The sequence below is a fragment of the Dipodomys spectabilis genome, unplaced genomic scaffold, assembly GCF_019054845.1.
Source record: "Dipodomys spectabilis isolate Male_0828 unplaced genomic scaffold, ASM1905484v1 ptg000002l, whole genome shotgun sequence".
NCBI lineage: Eukaryota > Metazoa > Chordata > Mammalia > Rodentia > Heteromyidae > Dipodomys > Dipodomys spectabilis.
This window is the reverse complement of record NW_024870679.1, coordinates 38,662,886-38,677,528: the sequence shown is the minus strand read 5'-3', so window position 1 is coordinate 38,677,528 and position 14,643 is coordinate 38,662,886. Positions and strand designations below refer to the sequence as shown.

Below are 14,643 nucleotides of genomic sequence, written 5' to 3'. Positions count from 1 at the left end.
TCTATAGATAGTTGATAGACAGATAGATAGATAGATCTATTTCCAAATCTGGGTAAACTGAGACCAGTAAGTAGTCAACTTTCTGCCACACAACTTTCCTTGGTCAAAGTTATATACTCTGGATAAGAACTTGAATTAAGCTGGGTGCCAGTGGCTCACACATGGAATCCTAGCTACTTAGGAGGTTGAGATCTGAGGATCAAAGTTCAAAGCCAGCTGGGGCAGGAAAGTTCATGAGACTCTTATCTCCAATTGACCATTAGAAAACTGGAAATAGAGGTATGTCTCGAAGTAGTAGAGTGCTAGCCTTGAGCAAAAGAACTCAGGGATAGCACCTAGGCCCTAATTTTAAGCCCCATGACTGACAAAAAAAAAAAGAGTTGTATTATGTTGGGGCACAGCGGCTCATACCTATAATCCTAGCTACTTGAGAGATAGAGACTAGGAGAATTCTGGTCAAAGGTCAAGCCTAAAGAAAAAAATTTATGAGACTCGTGCACACTGGTATTTCCAGTTGTGCCTTTAAAGTACAAATAGCAAGATTGCAGTTCAGGCCTGGGCCTATTAGAAAACTAAAGGCCGGTTCAGTATGGCCCAGACATGGCCTGATGAAACTTTCTGCTCAATGCCTCACAGCTTGTCAGCTGTTTTGAACAGGAATTCTGGTCCTCTTCAAAGCTCATGTGCATATGGCAATGGTTGGACTGAGGCTCTGGCATTCTTCTTACCCTCAGCCAGTTGCTGCTCTCTGCATCTGATGACTATCTATACTTTACCATACTGGTTTTCATTTTCAGAGAATCTTTCCCTTACCTGGAGTACCACACACACACACACACACACACACACACACACACACACACACACCTTGAACCTCTGCCTTCCTGAGGAACCCAGACACATCCTGATGAAGTGAGATGCAGTCTGGAAAAATCTTTCCTCTAAAAATATACCATAGAACTCAATCACATAAACAAAATCCAACATATTCACAGTCTGGAGGATTATACAAGGTTTACAGACCCTGAAGTTTAGTTTAGAATTCTGCCTCCTCTGCAAGTATACTGCAACATCTCTGTTTTCAAATCTCCAGGCCATAGTTTTAGGGAGAAAGACCATGAGCTAAAGCCCAACAGGCAACTAGACTTACTGAAACTGCCTCTCCATTTGAAGGCACAAAAGTACTAAAAATCAACATAAAGCAATTGTTTACTAGTTAGTAATATTTTTGGACAAATTACAGAGTAAAATAACTAAATAAATTGCAAAACTCAGAGACAGCTTTTAATGAATGACTTAAGGTAGAAGAGAAGATTTGGTATATGTTTAGTTAATAAGTATGTAGACAGACACTGTCTTATATAACACAATCTGGCTTTAATGGATTAACCCTGTGAGATTCAGACAGAACAGATAACAAAATCCCCAGACAATTACCATCAACTACTGAGACTCACAGTAATCTATATCAGAAGGCCTGGGTGTTCACTTCATACAATGTAAGACACTTGTGAGGCTGTATAGCCTAGTGGTTGAAACACTAGCTCTGCAGATCCATATCTTGGGTTTGCATTTAGTCTCTGCTACATCCCATAAGCTGTGTGACTTCAAGCAAAAGCCTATTGTCTTTGGGCCTCAGTTTCCTAATCTGTAAATTAGACCCATGAGAGTCCTTAGATCCTAGAGTTGTTTTATGAGGATGAAGTTAATTTCCATGAATCACCTAAAACAATATCTAGCACATGAAAAATGTTGGCTGTCGTAACTCAATGCTAGTCAGTGATTAAGCCTTTGGCAGATGTTATTCCTTTTTATTCTCACAACGATCCCATAAGTATCATCATTGTTTCACAAAAACAGATGAGGAAAAAATTGTAGTCATTGGAAATCTAAATAACTTCTTCAGGACTATGCACATAAGCTACTAAGACATAGCTATGCTAAAATACAAGCCAGATTTGTCTTGAGAGTACCTGCTTTTTACCACCAGATAGTAAATTAACATAGAAGTACTACAGGTAGGAATTTATTTATTTTCCAGATTCTTCTGGTTTATCCAAAAAACAGCCATGCACCCTAACAAATCTGATGAACAGGCAGATCAGGACATGGTTTAGGAATGGAGCATGGTAAGATTGTGACATCAATAATATATTGGAAACATTTGTAAAACTATCATTTGCGAAAGGTGATTCCATGCAGACAAATATATTTTTGGCTAGGCCTCTACTTATAAATTTCACATTTCAAGTGATTCACCTATCTGAACAGCTGATGCTATTAATCAAAGAAAGTAAACTTACCTAGATGCTACATGTACACCAGATGCTATGCACACACAAACACTCCCTCTCTCTCTCCCTCTCATTCTCCCTCTTTCTCTTACTCATTCATTGCCTCTTGCTTCCTCTTCTCACCAAAGCCTTGGTCCCATTTCCAGCTTAGGAACCTCCAGAACTAAAGCACATCTCCCATAAGCCAAGAGCTGAGGTAAATGCTAGCCAGCCAGTGAGTACAACTGTACTCACCCTTATCCGCACTTCCAAACACTACAGTGTCAGCCTGCCAGGCAGCGTTGCCTCTCCCAAACATTCCAGGTGTTCGAACTTTTCAGTCTCCTCAGTTACACCAGTGATGGGGGGTCTTAATTTATTTTCATTTCGGTGTCCTCGGGGTTTGGGTTATAATCTATTTCCTAATTGCAGCTCTGAAGCTTCTCTGCTTTGGTGGCTCTTGCTCTTAACCAGAGTCTTTCTGCCTCACGGCAGGCTGTCTGTCATTCTCCTTCAGACTGGAATCCTCCATATGCCTTGGGGCTTGTTAAGCTCCCATAGATCTCACATTTCTCCATATTACTGTATTGTCTAGTTCCTTTGCTTATGCCTTATTCTCTGATGGAACGTTACTCATCTGACTCTAGAACTATTTTTTCCTGCTTAGGTCCCTTCAATCAGCTGGCATTGATGTCAGGTGCTTGGGACTGGAATGTCCTGACAAGTCATGATGCCCTTGGCCATTTATGTTCCAGTGGGAAAATTACACAGACAATTTCAAAGTTATATGGGAATAATATACAAAGATAAGCCCAGGTTAAACTAGAACACAACCCATCCAGATGGTTCAGGAAAGCTTCAAAGAAGAATTTATGTGTTTCAGATGTGTAAGAGTTGACAATCAGATAAGAAAGAAGAAAGAAGCCAGGCTCGTAATTCTAGACACTCTGAAGGTATAGGTAGGAAGGTTCATCATTTGAAGCCAGCTCTGGCAAAGTTGTCAAGATCCCATTTGAAAAAAGAAAGAAAGAAAAAAAGAAATGGGCTGGGTAGGTGGCTCAGTGGTAGCGTGCTTGCCTCGCATGCATGAGGCCCTGGGTTCGATTCTTCAGCACCACATAAGCAGAAAAAGGTGGAAGTCGTGCTGTGGCTCAAGTGGTAGAGCGCTAGCCTTGAGCTGAAAACCTGAGGGAAAGCGTGCGGGCCCAGAGTTCAAGCCCCATGACCAACAACAACAACAACAACAAAAAAGAAACTAAAAGCAAAAGTACTGTGGACATGATTCAAGTAGTAGAGCATTTGCCTAGGAAGCTTGAGGTCCTGAGTGCAGTCCCCAGTAACACCAAGAAGGAGGTGGCAGGAGGAGGAGGTGGCAGGAGGAGGACGTGGAGGAGGGAGAGTCCGGGAGTCAAGGCAGAAAAGATAGCTGGAGCTAGACAAGACCGTACACTTATGAAAAGGCATGTGGCTCAATGCTGTAGTCCCTCAAGTCTGAGGCTGAATGGGCCTCAATAAGTAAGAGAAAGAGGAACAGCATAGAAAAGGCTCTGCCTTACCATGCTAAGCAGCTCAGTTTTAAGTCTTTACAGCATGATTTCTTAAGCTTTTTGCCAATGCATAGTATTAAAATTAGTGAATTTCATAGATTCTAATCCAAAACTAATGTGTGCCTATGAGCACATACATAATCATACAAATGCACACATGTAAATTTGCCCGTGATTTCACTCACTGTACCTATACATCCCTAGAAGTCAACCCATATTTAAAAGGTGGAAGATGGAAATAGGCTGAGAGGTAAAAGGAAACCCTTGAAGTGTTTACGCAGAGAATTAGATGAGCACATATTTGTTTAAGTGCAATTCTACAACAGGCAGGAAACACGGTGCAAAGACATTCTGTAGCTTGACAAGTGATGACAAAGTTGTGATCTGAGTGCTGAAGAAATGTTATATAGGCTACGTGTCATGGTGAGTGGTAGAAGGTAGAAGTGACGAAAAAGAGAAGGAGACAAATGATTTCAGGTGTCCATTTTAGAAGACTGTTAGTCGGGTAGGAAGGACTTTAAAAATAAAAATAAAAAAAGAAGAAGAAGAAGGGTAAAAGCCAAAAAAGAGATCATCTCCCAGTGTTACTTCATGTGAAAGTATCTGTGTCCCACATCCTGGGACCTGGGGCTCCACCGCAGACCCTCCACACGAGGAGACCACGTAGAGACCACGGGGGTGGACTGAGAAGAGGCGGGGCGGAGGGGGGGGGAGGGAGGGATGGGAGGATGGGGTCTTGTCCTGAACACCATCTGTATTGGCCTTTCAAAGTGAAACTGCTCATCGATTGGCTGTGGCGGTAACCAAGGCCCGCATCCCGCCACTGATTGGACGAGAGATGGCCACACCCCTACCTTCTTTCTCCTTTCCCACGGAAGTCTGTTGCCAGGCAACGAGTTTGCTTTCCCCAGTTAAAAAAGTCCGCTTTACACCTGCGAAGGAGGCCCGACCACCTGCCAGCGCTTAGACTTTTCACGCCCTCTCCACGCAGCAACAGCTCGGGAGTGTCTCCGTTGCGCACCGAGGCTTCTCGGAGGAGTATGGACTGGCACTGCAGTGACTGCTGCGCCACAGATGAGTTAAGACCCCTAATTTCCTCCTAGAAAAAAGAAGAGGAAAATTGCTCCAAACTCAGAAGTTATTCATCTCAAGAGCATTTTAGGTTGACATCTAGTTAACTGGGTGACGGAAGGTAACTCGAAATCAGCAAGACCTGAAGCATTGGCGTCCAGGTGACGACCCCGCTGCTTTAGTATGTACTGTGAAACTTACATCTTGCTGGAAAGAGACTTCAGAGAGCTGAGGCAGAACAATTTCGTGGTAGGTACTCTGGAGGTGGGAGGATTTGTTTCATGAGCTAAGATTTTTTAAGAAGTAGCTTAAAGCCATGCTTCTTAAAATCACCTAATGGAGTCTAATTTGCTATTACTGTATTGTTACTTGATGAATCGGGGTCATAATAATCATTACTACAGAGCTAGGCATTGAAGGCTCACGTCTATAATACTAGCTGTGCAGGAGGCTGAGATCTGAGGATCCGGGTTGGAAGCCAACCCCGGGTAGAAAAATCCATGAGACTCTTATCTCCAATTAACCACCAAAAAAAGCTGAAAGTGCAGCTGTGGCTCAAGTGGTAAGAGCACTAGCCTTGAGCAAAAAGCTCAGACACAGATTCAGGCCCCAGTAACACACACATACAAATAAATATGAATTCAAGATAATGACTAACAGTATTGAGCACCTTTGAAGTTAAGTCTTGAGTTTCATGCTCTGTCACATACTAAGTGCAAGATTGTTCTCAATGATAAATACCACTATGAACTAAATAGTATTTCATTTTATCCAACCGAAAACCTAAGGCTACAAAAATTTCCATAAAGATTTGGCCCTAGGACTCCATTGGAAGGTTTTTCTGACTCTCAACCTTTTCTCTTGTGTTCTGTTACTTGCTGTAACAAGTATATATATATATATATATATACATATATATATATATATATATATATATATTCTGGTATAAAGGCACTACCTTTATACCAGAATAACAAATAAAACCCTCTCTCTTGCAACATTTACACAGAGGAAGGCAATTCCCTTTTGTTCCAAAAGACAGCAAAGAAGTTTTGGTGACCGTTGGTGCCATAGCTGAGTTATAGAAGAGAGTGAAAGAGGGGAAGGTACTCAAAGCAAAGAACAGGAGAAAAGGCATACACAGAACGAGGGTGTAGAATGCAGATGCTCTGAACAGGTGCACTCTGAGTTCAGTAGTGGTGTTTTCACTTCTACTATAAGAGGTTAAAAAGAAAGAAGGCCAGGCATCAGTGGCTTATCCTGTAATCCTACCTACTCAAGAGGCTGAGGTCTGAGGATCCAGGTTCAAGACCAGCCTAGGAGCATTATTTACCATAGCTAAGATATGGAACCAACCCAGATGCCCCACAGGAGATAAATGGATTAAGAAAATATGGTATGTATATGTATATGTATATATATATGCCATATATATGATATATATGTATATATGCCATATATACCATATATGCCATATATGGTATACATATACATATATATACCATATATGCCATATATACATATACATATATATACCATATATATGGTATATGCCTTCTATGCCTCCATCAGAAATATAGACATATAACCATCAGATATACAGCAATTCCCACATCAACAAAAAAGTAAGTAATCAAGAAAAATGTTAGGGTTTTTGAAATTCAAAGTAACCTGGTAACTGATTTTCAAAACTATAATAAATAATTTGTCTTCTTTGGTTTTGTTTTTAAATTAAAGGGTATTTCTGCCTCTCCTGTAAGTGATGATATGTTGAAATGGGAAGCTGAAATTGAAGGTTTACAGGATTCAATGTGGCAAGGTATTTGTTTTCAAAACTAATCTATTCCTTTTTTATTTGTATACCATTAATATCTTGTATTAATATAATGTGTGTAATTATATATTATATTTATTTAATATTATCTATATAATTATGTGTATGTTACATTACAGTACATAACTTTTGGAATTCTTTAAATGTGTAAGTTTACATCATATCAGTTCTCTAGAAGTATTCAGATATTATTTTCTCTAGAAGTTTAAAAGTACTCAGATATTATTTGCCATTTGCCAACACATTGAAATTTTTAAGTGTTTGCCTATATGTCAAATTTTAATGGTATGTGTATGCATGTGAGGTGGGGGGGTATTAAAAACCAAACCCAGGGCAACACACATTCTAGATAAGTACTCTACCACTGAGCCACATGCCTGGGATCCAATGTTATTACATTTCTAAGAAGCAAACACAATAAAGAACATCAAGCAAGAATATCTTGTAACATTCTTCCAAGAGATCAAAAAATAAAAATTCCTATTGGTTTTGAGATCCTACAGTTACTTTCTTCTCATTTTCCCCTCTATGATTTTCCCCCAGATTGCCTCAAGGAAAGTTCTCGGAAAAGACTGTCTGGCTATAAACTGTAGTGACCATGTGTTATGTCATCTGCAGATTAAAAAGATAGATTCCTGAGTGAGATAGGGAGACTAGCTGATAATGACAATAACATATAATATGTATTACTATGAATTTTGACTACCATTTTGAATATATATATATATATATAGAAAGAGAGAGTGGTTAGTTATAATGGCAGACATCAAGAAGGACTTTACAAGGAAGTACCATTTAAGTTGAATACTGAAGAATATGTAAGAGTTTGCCAAGTTCACAAGAAGGCAAGCAGATTTACAGGTGCAAGAGGGTGCAGCAGAGTCTGGGAAGGCTGAGTTTAGTCAATATGAGATAGCTACATGGAGGCAGCATTAGAGGGCTCAGGTAGTGGATGGAAAGAGCTGGGAGGAAAAAGACCAAAATGAATGCTATTAGGCTGTAAGGTGTCACTTCTACTATTCACAGGGGTCTATGCACTATAAAGCAACTTACCTAAGACAATCATGGAAAGGCTTTACTATAGCAGAACCTCTAGTATTAATCAGGTTAGAGGTAAATCATATGATATTTTGGTAAACCTATATTTCTGTATCACAGGATTGCGTTTCCAATTGGTATTAACTTTTTCATCAGAATATAACCATGTGCCTCCAGTTGTAAAATTTGCCTCCATTCCTTTTCATCCAAATGGTAAGGACCAAATGAGATTATTTTCCATGTTTTAAAAAAAAATCTTTACATTGTTTTACCAAGGGAGTTGTTTCAATACACCTCATTTTTCAATGCATTTTGAATGTTGTCAACCCGGCCTTTTCTCCCCCCATCTACCCCAACACCACCCATTCCCTCAGTTTACCTAGTTTCATTTTCATTTATATACATTGAGTATTATAATTGTATTTTCCCACTATTCCTCTCTCCATTCATCCTCTCCCTTTCCCTTAACCCTTGCTTTCCTCAGACTAAATGTGTTTTACCTTCCTGATAGTCATTTTGTTAAACTGTTAATCATTCAAAGGTGTTGCACCTTGGAAATCCACCCCAGAGAACACCATACTTTAAACAGTTTGATTATATATATATGCATATGATCCTCTATGCTTTTTTGTTTTTGAACTCCCATCCTCAAATCACAGCCTCCTGAGTAGCTAGGATTAAAGGCGTGAGCCACCAGCGCCTGGCTTCTCTGTGTTTTTATATGTATTTTTACATCTAACTTCTACATATGAGAGAAAACATGTAGATTTTTCATAACCAAGGCTAAGTTTTTCTAGTGCTAGTATTTACTAATCATGTTTCTTTGTAACAACTGGATTGTAATTATAAAAGTGGGGTTGTCATTGAGGAAAATAAGGCAGAAGTGACAGTCACCTTGAAGCCTAATTCAACATTTTGCCGTTTCCTTTTTTCTCTATACATTTTTCATGTAGTTGGGATATTACATATAAGGTTTTGCATCTCATCTTTTTATTTAAAATTATACAAGCATTTTTCCTGCACCATTAAACATTCTTCAAAAGTCATTTCAAATAGCTCAATAATCATGCACTTAATCATCCTTGTACCATTCACTATTTTAGTTGGATCTGATTTTTCATTATCCTAAAAAAGTGGTACACTAAACAAATTGAAATTTTAGAAAAAAAAAAACAAGAAAGATGTCTGCACTAAGTTATATACAAAGTGATTTCTTGAAGGATCACAAATCAAAATTTTTAATGCTCAGAAAGAAGACCATCTAATATAATTTTTATGGGCTTGTTGAGGAAGGTCCTTCTAAGCATGATAAAATCCAGAAACTATTGGAAAAGCATGCCATCGTAAACTTCATAAACTTTTAAAACCCTCTGTAGCCAAGCAGAGATTTGAAAAATTGACTTTTGCAAATGGAGTAGAAAATATTTTTATTATCTTTAAATTAGCATAGGTTAATAACATGTAGGATTTTTTTTCACTGCAGTCATTCCAGAGATGTGTTCAGTGTGTTTTAAACAAGATCACTCTTTCATGTGGTTGAATCCACATTTGTGAGACCCCCAAGTGTAAGCAAGCTATTACTCTCCATCTTCATTAGGATAGAGTTTTTAAGTGAAATAACCTACATGATATGTATTGCCTGTAAACAGAATAAGGAAATCTCTGAAAGCTAGACTTTTGGGTAATTTCTATATCCCTTGAATATTTATTGCAGGGCACACAACAGGTTCTCAGATCTCTGTGGATAAGTTAAGACGTTGGCAATGTATTGTTGAATGAAAAACCATTCTGAACAACAAAACATAAAATATTCATATAATAAACACCCTGTATGAATATGGTTATTTATATGTACATGTGTTCATTTAGACCACTTGGTAATAGCTAAAGAGGAGCAGGCAGGGAAGCATTTATATTTTACTTTATATTCTCTTGTGTTTTAATGTAGTTTCCAAGAATACATTATTATTTTCTGTAATTTGTATGTGTGTGAGCATGCACACACACACACACACACACACACACACACACACACACACACACACACACACACACATGCATGCATGCCATTATGGGGACTTGAGAACTCATGGTCTGAGTGCTGTCCTTTAGCTTTTCCACTCAAGGCTAGAGCTCTACTATGTGAGCCACAATTCTACTTCCAGCATTTTTTGCTGATTAATTGAAGATAAAAGTCTTTCAGACTTTACTGCCCAAGATGGCTTTGAACAGTGGTTCTCAGATCTCAGTCCTCTGAGTACTTGGAGTTATATAGATTTGAGCTATGAGTATCCAGCTTAAAACTTATTTTGACACAATACAAAATTACCTATGAGGGGCTGGGAAGGTGGCTCAGTGGTAGAGTACTTGCCTTGTATGCATGAGGCCCTGGGTTTGATTCCTCAGCACCACATAGACAAAACGAAAAATCCGGAAGTGGCACTGTGGCTCAAATGGTAGAGCGCTAGCCTTGAGCTGAAGAGCTGAGGGACAGTGCCCAGGCCCAGAGTTCAGCCCCCACGACTGAATCCAAAAAAAAAAAAAAAGACAAAATTACCTATGAAACAGCTAAAACTACAAGATAGAAGCACTGGGACAAGCATAGTGTTTCTTACTAGAGAGAAGAAATAAAAGAAAGAATACATGCAATATTTACCTTAATTTATTAGTTTTATTTTTAAATAAGTCTTAAATAATAACTTCATTACGTGTATATATTGATAATAAGTCAATATATTATTTTAATACAGTGGACCCAAATACTGGTCGGCCCAGTATAGATTTTTTGGATAACCCTGCTAGATGGAATCCAAGCTATACACTGAGCAGCGTCTTACTTGCACTACAGGTAAGTATAGATTTTTAAGGCTTACATATTTGTGTTTGTGTATATATTTGCATGTGTGTATATATTGTGTTATGTATTGTTTATGTGTGTGTGAGAGAGACAGACAGACAAGACAGAGAGACAGATACTGATAATTTTTATTTTTAAGACATAGTCTCATTATATAACCCAAAATGGCTTGACCTCTCAATTTTCCCATCTCTGCCTGCTGGGATTTTAGTTGCCTGCCACCATGCTCCTTTTTTTCCTTTCCTTTTTCCCTTTCACTTTCTCATCCTTACTTCCTTTGTTGTTGTTGATGATGATGACGATGATTGTGGGCCTTGAACTCAAGACCTAGGTGCTGTCCCTAAGCATTTTCTGCTCAAGGTTAATGCTCTACCACTTGGAGGCACAGCACCACTTCAGGTTTTCTGGTGGCTACTTGGAGATAGGAGACTTTCCTGAGTAACTAGGATTACAGGCATGAGCCACCAGCAACTGGTTTACAATCTTAATTTATTTGAAAACTTGTATCTCCCTGTACAGTGCAAATGTAAATATCAACACCCATCCATAGAATGACTGCTGAAGCAAAAGCTGTTCTTAACTGGATATTATAAAATGCCAGTCTGGCTTTGAACCAAGATCCTTGGATGTCAGCCTCCTGAGTAGTGAGGATTATAGGTGTAAACCACCAGCACCTAACTTCTTCCTTTTTTGTAATAGTATTGGGGCTTGAACTCAGGGTCTGGACATTGTTTCTTAGCTTAAGGCTGGCACTCTACACTTGAGTTGCAGCTCCATGTCTGGCTTTTTGGTTGTTAATCGAAGGTAAGAATCCCAAAAACTTTCCTGCCCTGGCTGTCTATGAATTGTGATCCTCAGCTCCCTGAGTAGTTAGGAGTAGGGATGTGAGCCACTGGCACTTGGAATTCATTCTTTAGTCCTTTGAAATATTCTAGATATTCTACTCACAAAGATTAAAATGTGCAATGTATACTTAAATGTTTAAAGAATAAAACCATTATTTTACATTAACATGGATAGTTAAGGCCTTTCACAACCAAATATACATTTTTTCAAAGAAGAGAATAATTGTATGGTTTGGGTTATAGATTGTCTTAAGCTTTCTTTGGCTTTTGACCTTACTTGTTGAAGGTACCTTCCCTTCACTCACGGATCTTGCCTTTCTTGCAGGCAAATTGAGTGATCACAACTTAAAATGTTCAACTTTTTCCAGTGTTTCCAACAGTGCTAGTTAGCAGCATTGTCTTATGAGAGTTCATAGCAAACCAAGGGAATAATTAAACCAGGGACTATCTTCTCTCCTGAGATAGATTCCTATTTCCCAAATGCATCCTTTGCCTGTGTGATTGTGGTCCTTAGACACATACCCTCATCCTGTCTTCTATCTTACCCTTAATGCTCTAGTTTCTATTAGGGGCTAAAATTAATTGTTTTAGTGGTGATTGCTTTAACTACTTGAATTAGGCTTAGCAATCTATCTAGGGGCCTACTTATCATCAAAAGATCTGGAAATAAATTATTGCATTTGATCGATTAGAACATTTGAGGAATAAACATTTGACTTAATTAAATAAATTTTCTCATGGAAATTATGATACAAAGTCTATTCCTTATTATGAATGATAAATAAAATAATAGTTAAATTTCTGGCTAGTTATATTAATATAGTGAGTAAAATATACTCTTTTAAAAATATGCAACTCATTCATTCCTTCTACAAACATGTACTTAGTATCTGCCTGTATGTAGTTGTGTTCTGGTAAAGAGACATTCTGAGCAAAACCTTTAAGGAAATGAGTAAGTATGGTATGAAGATATCTGGGGTGGACTTTTTTGGATACCTTTGGAGACACATTTCTATGTCTTCCACCTGAACTGAAGTCTTCCCTAAGAACATTAAAAACAGAATGATCCCCAAATCTAATACATAGGGACAATCTGGAATAAACTGGTCATGTTTTTGAGCTGTAGAATAATTGAATATAATGAAAATTGGGAGCTCTGAGATTAGATTTGTTCTCTTCTTCTCTCAGTTCTTTCTCTTGACATCGCTGGATATGTTTCTTCATCTCTCAATATCTCAATTCTTTAGCAATGAAACATGGGTAGCTATTTCATGTGATTTGTGAGGTTGACATTAATTAATAAATGTAAAGTGCTTAGAAGTATGTTTGGTCCAAGAAAAGCACTCAGCAGTTAACAGTTAATAGCGTTGTTGTTTTTACTGTTAATCACTAATAAAATGACTGCAAAGCATTGTCAAATATAACATGAAAAATATAACATGAAATATAACACAATTTTTCTTTTTTTAATATATTAATGAAACAAATATACCCACATCACAGAAGATTTTTAAGATTCTGTTAAAGACAATCATTAATAATAATAAAGAAAAACCCTAACTCTACTGTTATTTCCTTCTAATCTGTGTGTGTGTGTGTGTGTGTGTGTGTGTGTGTGTGTGTGTGTGTGTGTGTGTGTGTGTGTGTGTGTGTGTGTGTGTGTGTGTGTGTGTGTGTGTGTGTGTGTGTGCCAGTGTCAGTCCAGGAGCTTGAACTCAGGGCCTGGGCGCTGAGCTTCTTTTGCTCAAGGCTAGTGCTCTACCACATGAGCCACAGTTTCAATTCTGACATTTTTGAGTAATTTATTGGAGATAAGAGTCTCACAGAGTTTCCTGCCTGGGCTGGCTTCAAAATGCGATCCTCAGATCTCGGCCTCCTGAGTGACTAGGTTTACAGGCAGGAGCCTGTAATCTTAATTTCTTTGAAAGCTTATATTTCCCTGTACAGTGCAAATGTAAACATCAACACCCATCCATAGAACGAGTGCTAAAGCATAAGCTGTTCTTAACTGGATGTAACTATTGGTACAGCTGTTCACAGAAGAATTCAATTTTTCTGTTTCTCTTTTTCTCTTGGAGAACTTTTTACTACTTTATACCCATACTTAGATAATTTAAAAATTGGGTCTCTTTTTTAAAAAACTATTTTGGCAAGGTATCTGGTTTATCCATTTTAATATGCACTCGTGTACTAGCTCTCCAAATCATTAAATACATTTAATGGCTCTGTATACATCATAGGTGTAGGTCTTAGGCACAGTGGCTAATGAGAAGAGTACTGAATAAACCTTACCAGATGTGCTCTCTGCCTAAGATTATCTCTCCAGCAAAAAATTAAAAGCTTGCTCCTGAAGATAAGTTTCATCTGGTTCTTGCCTACTTGGAAAGATAAAATGCAATCCCCAATGAATCCTTATTTAAGCAATCACAATATTCTTGGACGTATGGCCCAAATGGGTTTTCCAAACAGGAAAACTCAAGTACCAGCAGAAAATTCTTGTTGCCTATAAATACCAGATGTTAGATGATTATTCTCATTAGCAAAAGCCTACTATCATTTCCATAACTTAGTTTTTTTATGTTTTCTTTTGTTTGAAGACAAAGTCTCCCTACGCAGGCCAGTCTCATCTCAATCTCACAATCCTCCCTGCCTCTGCTTCCCCAAGCGCTGGGATCATAAGTATGCATCGCCATGCCCAGTTTCTCCGTAACTTCGAAGTCACCGTTAGCACTCTGGCCGGCAACTACATTTAGATATTTGAGTAGTAGTACTTATAGTAGTTGTAACTTTATCCATAGTTTATTCTATAGTCAGCATGTTCTTACATAAACTGTTTAAACCCTGACTTACTGAATAAATATTTGCAACGGGGGCAGGAAACTTTTGAGGTGCCTGATCAAGAAACTGTGGCCTAGCAAAACAACTCTTTGTTGCCTGTGGTCACCTGTGCAGTCCAGTTGTACAGACAGTGTAGTAGGCAGAAATTTGCATGTGTGTATGTGATGGTACTGGAGGTTGAACTCAGGGCCTGAGCACTGTCCCTTAGCTTTGTCTGCTCAAGGCTAGCATTCTGTCACTTGAGCCATAGTTCCACTTCTGGCTTTTGGGGAGTTAACTGCAGATGAGTCCCACCGACTTACTTGCCTGGGTGAACTGGCTTCCAACCATGATCCTCAGA

General features: G+C 38.5%; 1 protein-coding gene across 5 annotated transcripts in view; it reads left to right on the top strand.

The window, feature by feature from the left end:
• Positions 1-4,732: 4,732 nt before the first annotated feature.
• The window catches only part of Ube2u (ubiquitin conjugating enzyme E2 U), a 60,225-nt gene continuing 50,314 nt past the window's right edge, over positions 4,733-14,643 (top strand). For 3 of the 5 annotated variants that reach the window (XM_042682386.1, XM_042682398.1, XM_042682406.1), the window contains exons 1-4: positions 4,733-5,140; positions 6,629-6,710; positions 7,884-7,976; positions 10,514-10,611. In XM_042682386.1, coding sequence (XP_042538320.1) covers positions 5,075-5,140; positions 6,629-6,710; positions 7,884-7,976; positions 10,514-10,611 — 339 coding nt within the window. In that variant the 5' untranslated portion in view covers positions 4,733-5,074. The remainder of the gene's footprint in view (positions 5,141-6,628; positions 6,711-7,883; positions 7,977-10,513; positions 10,612-14,643) is intronic. The other 2 variants (XM_042682387.1, XM_042682389.1) reach the window with 2 other exon arrangements.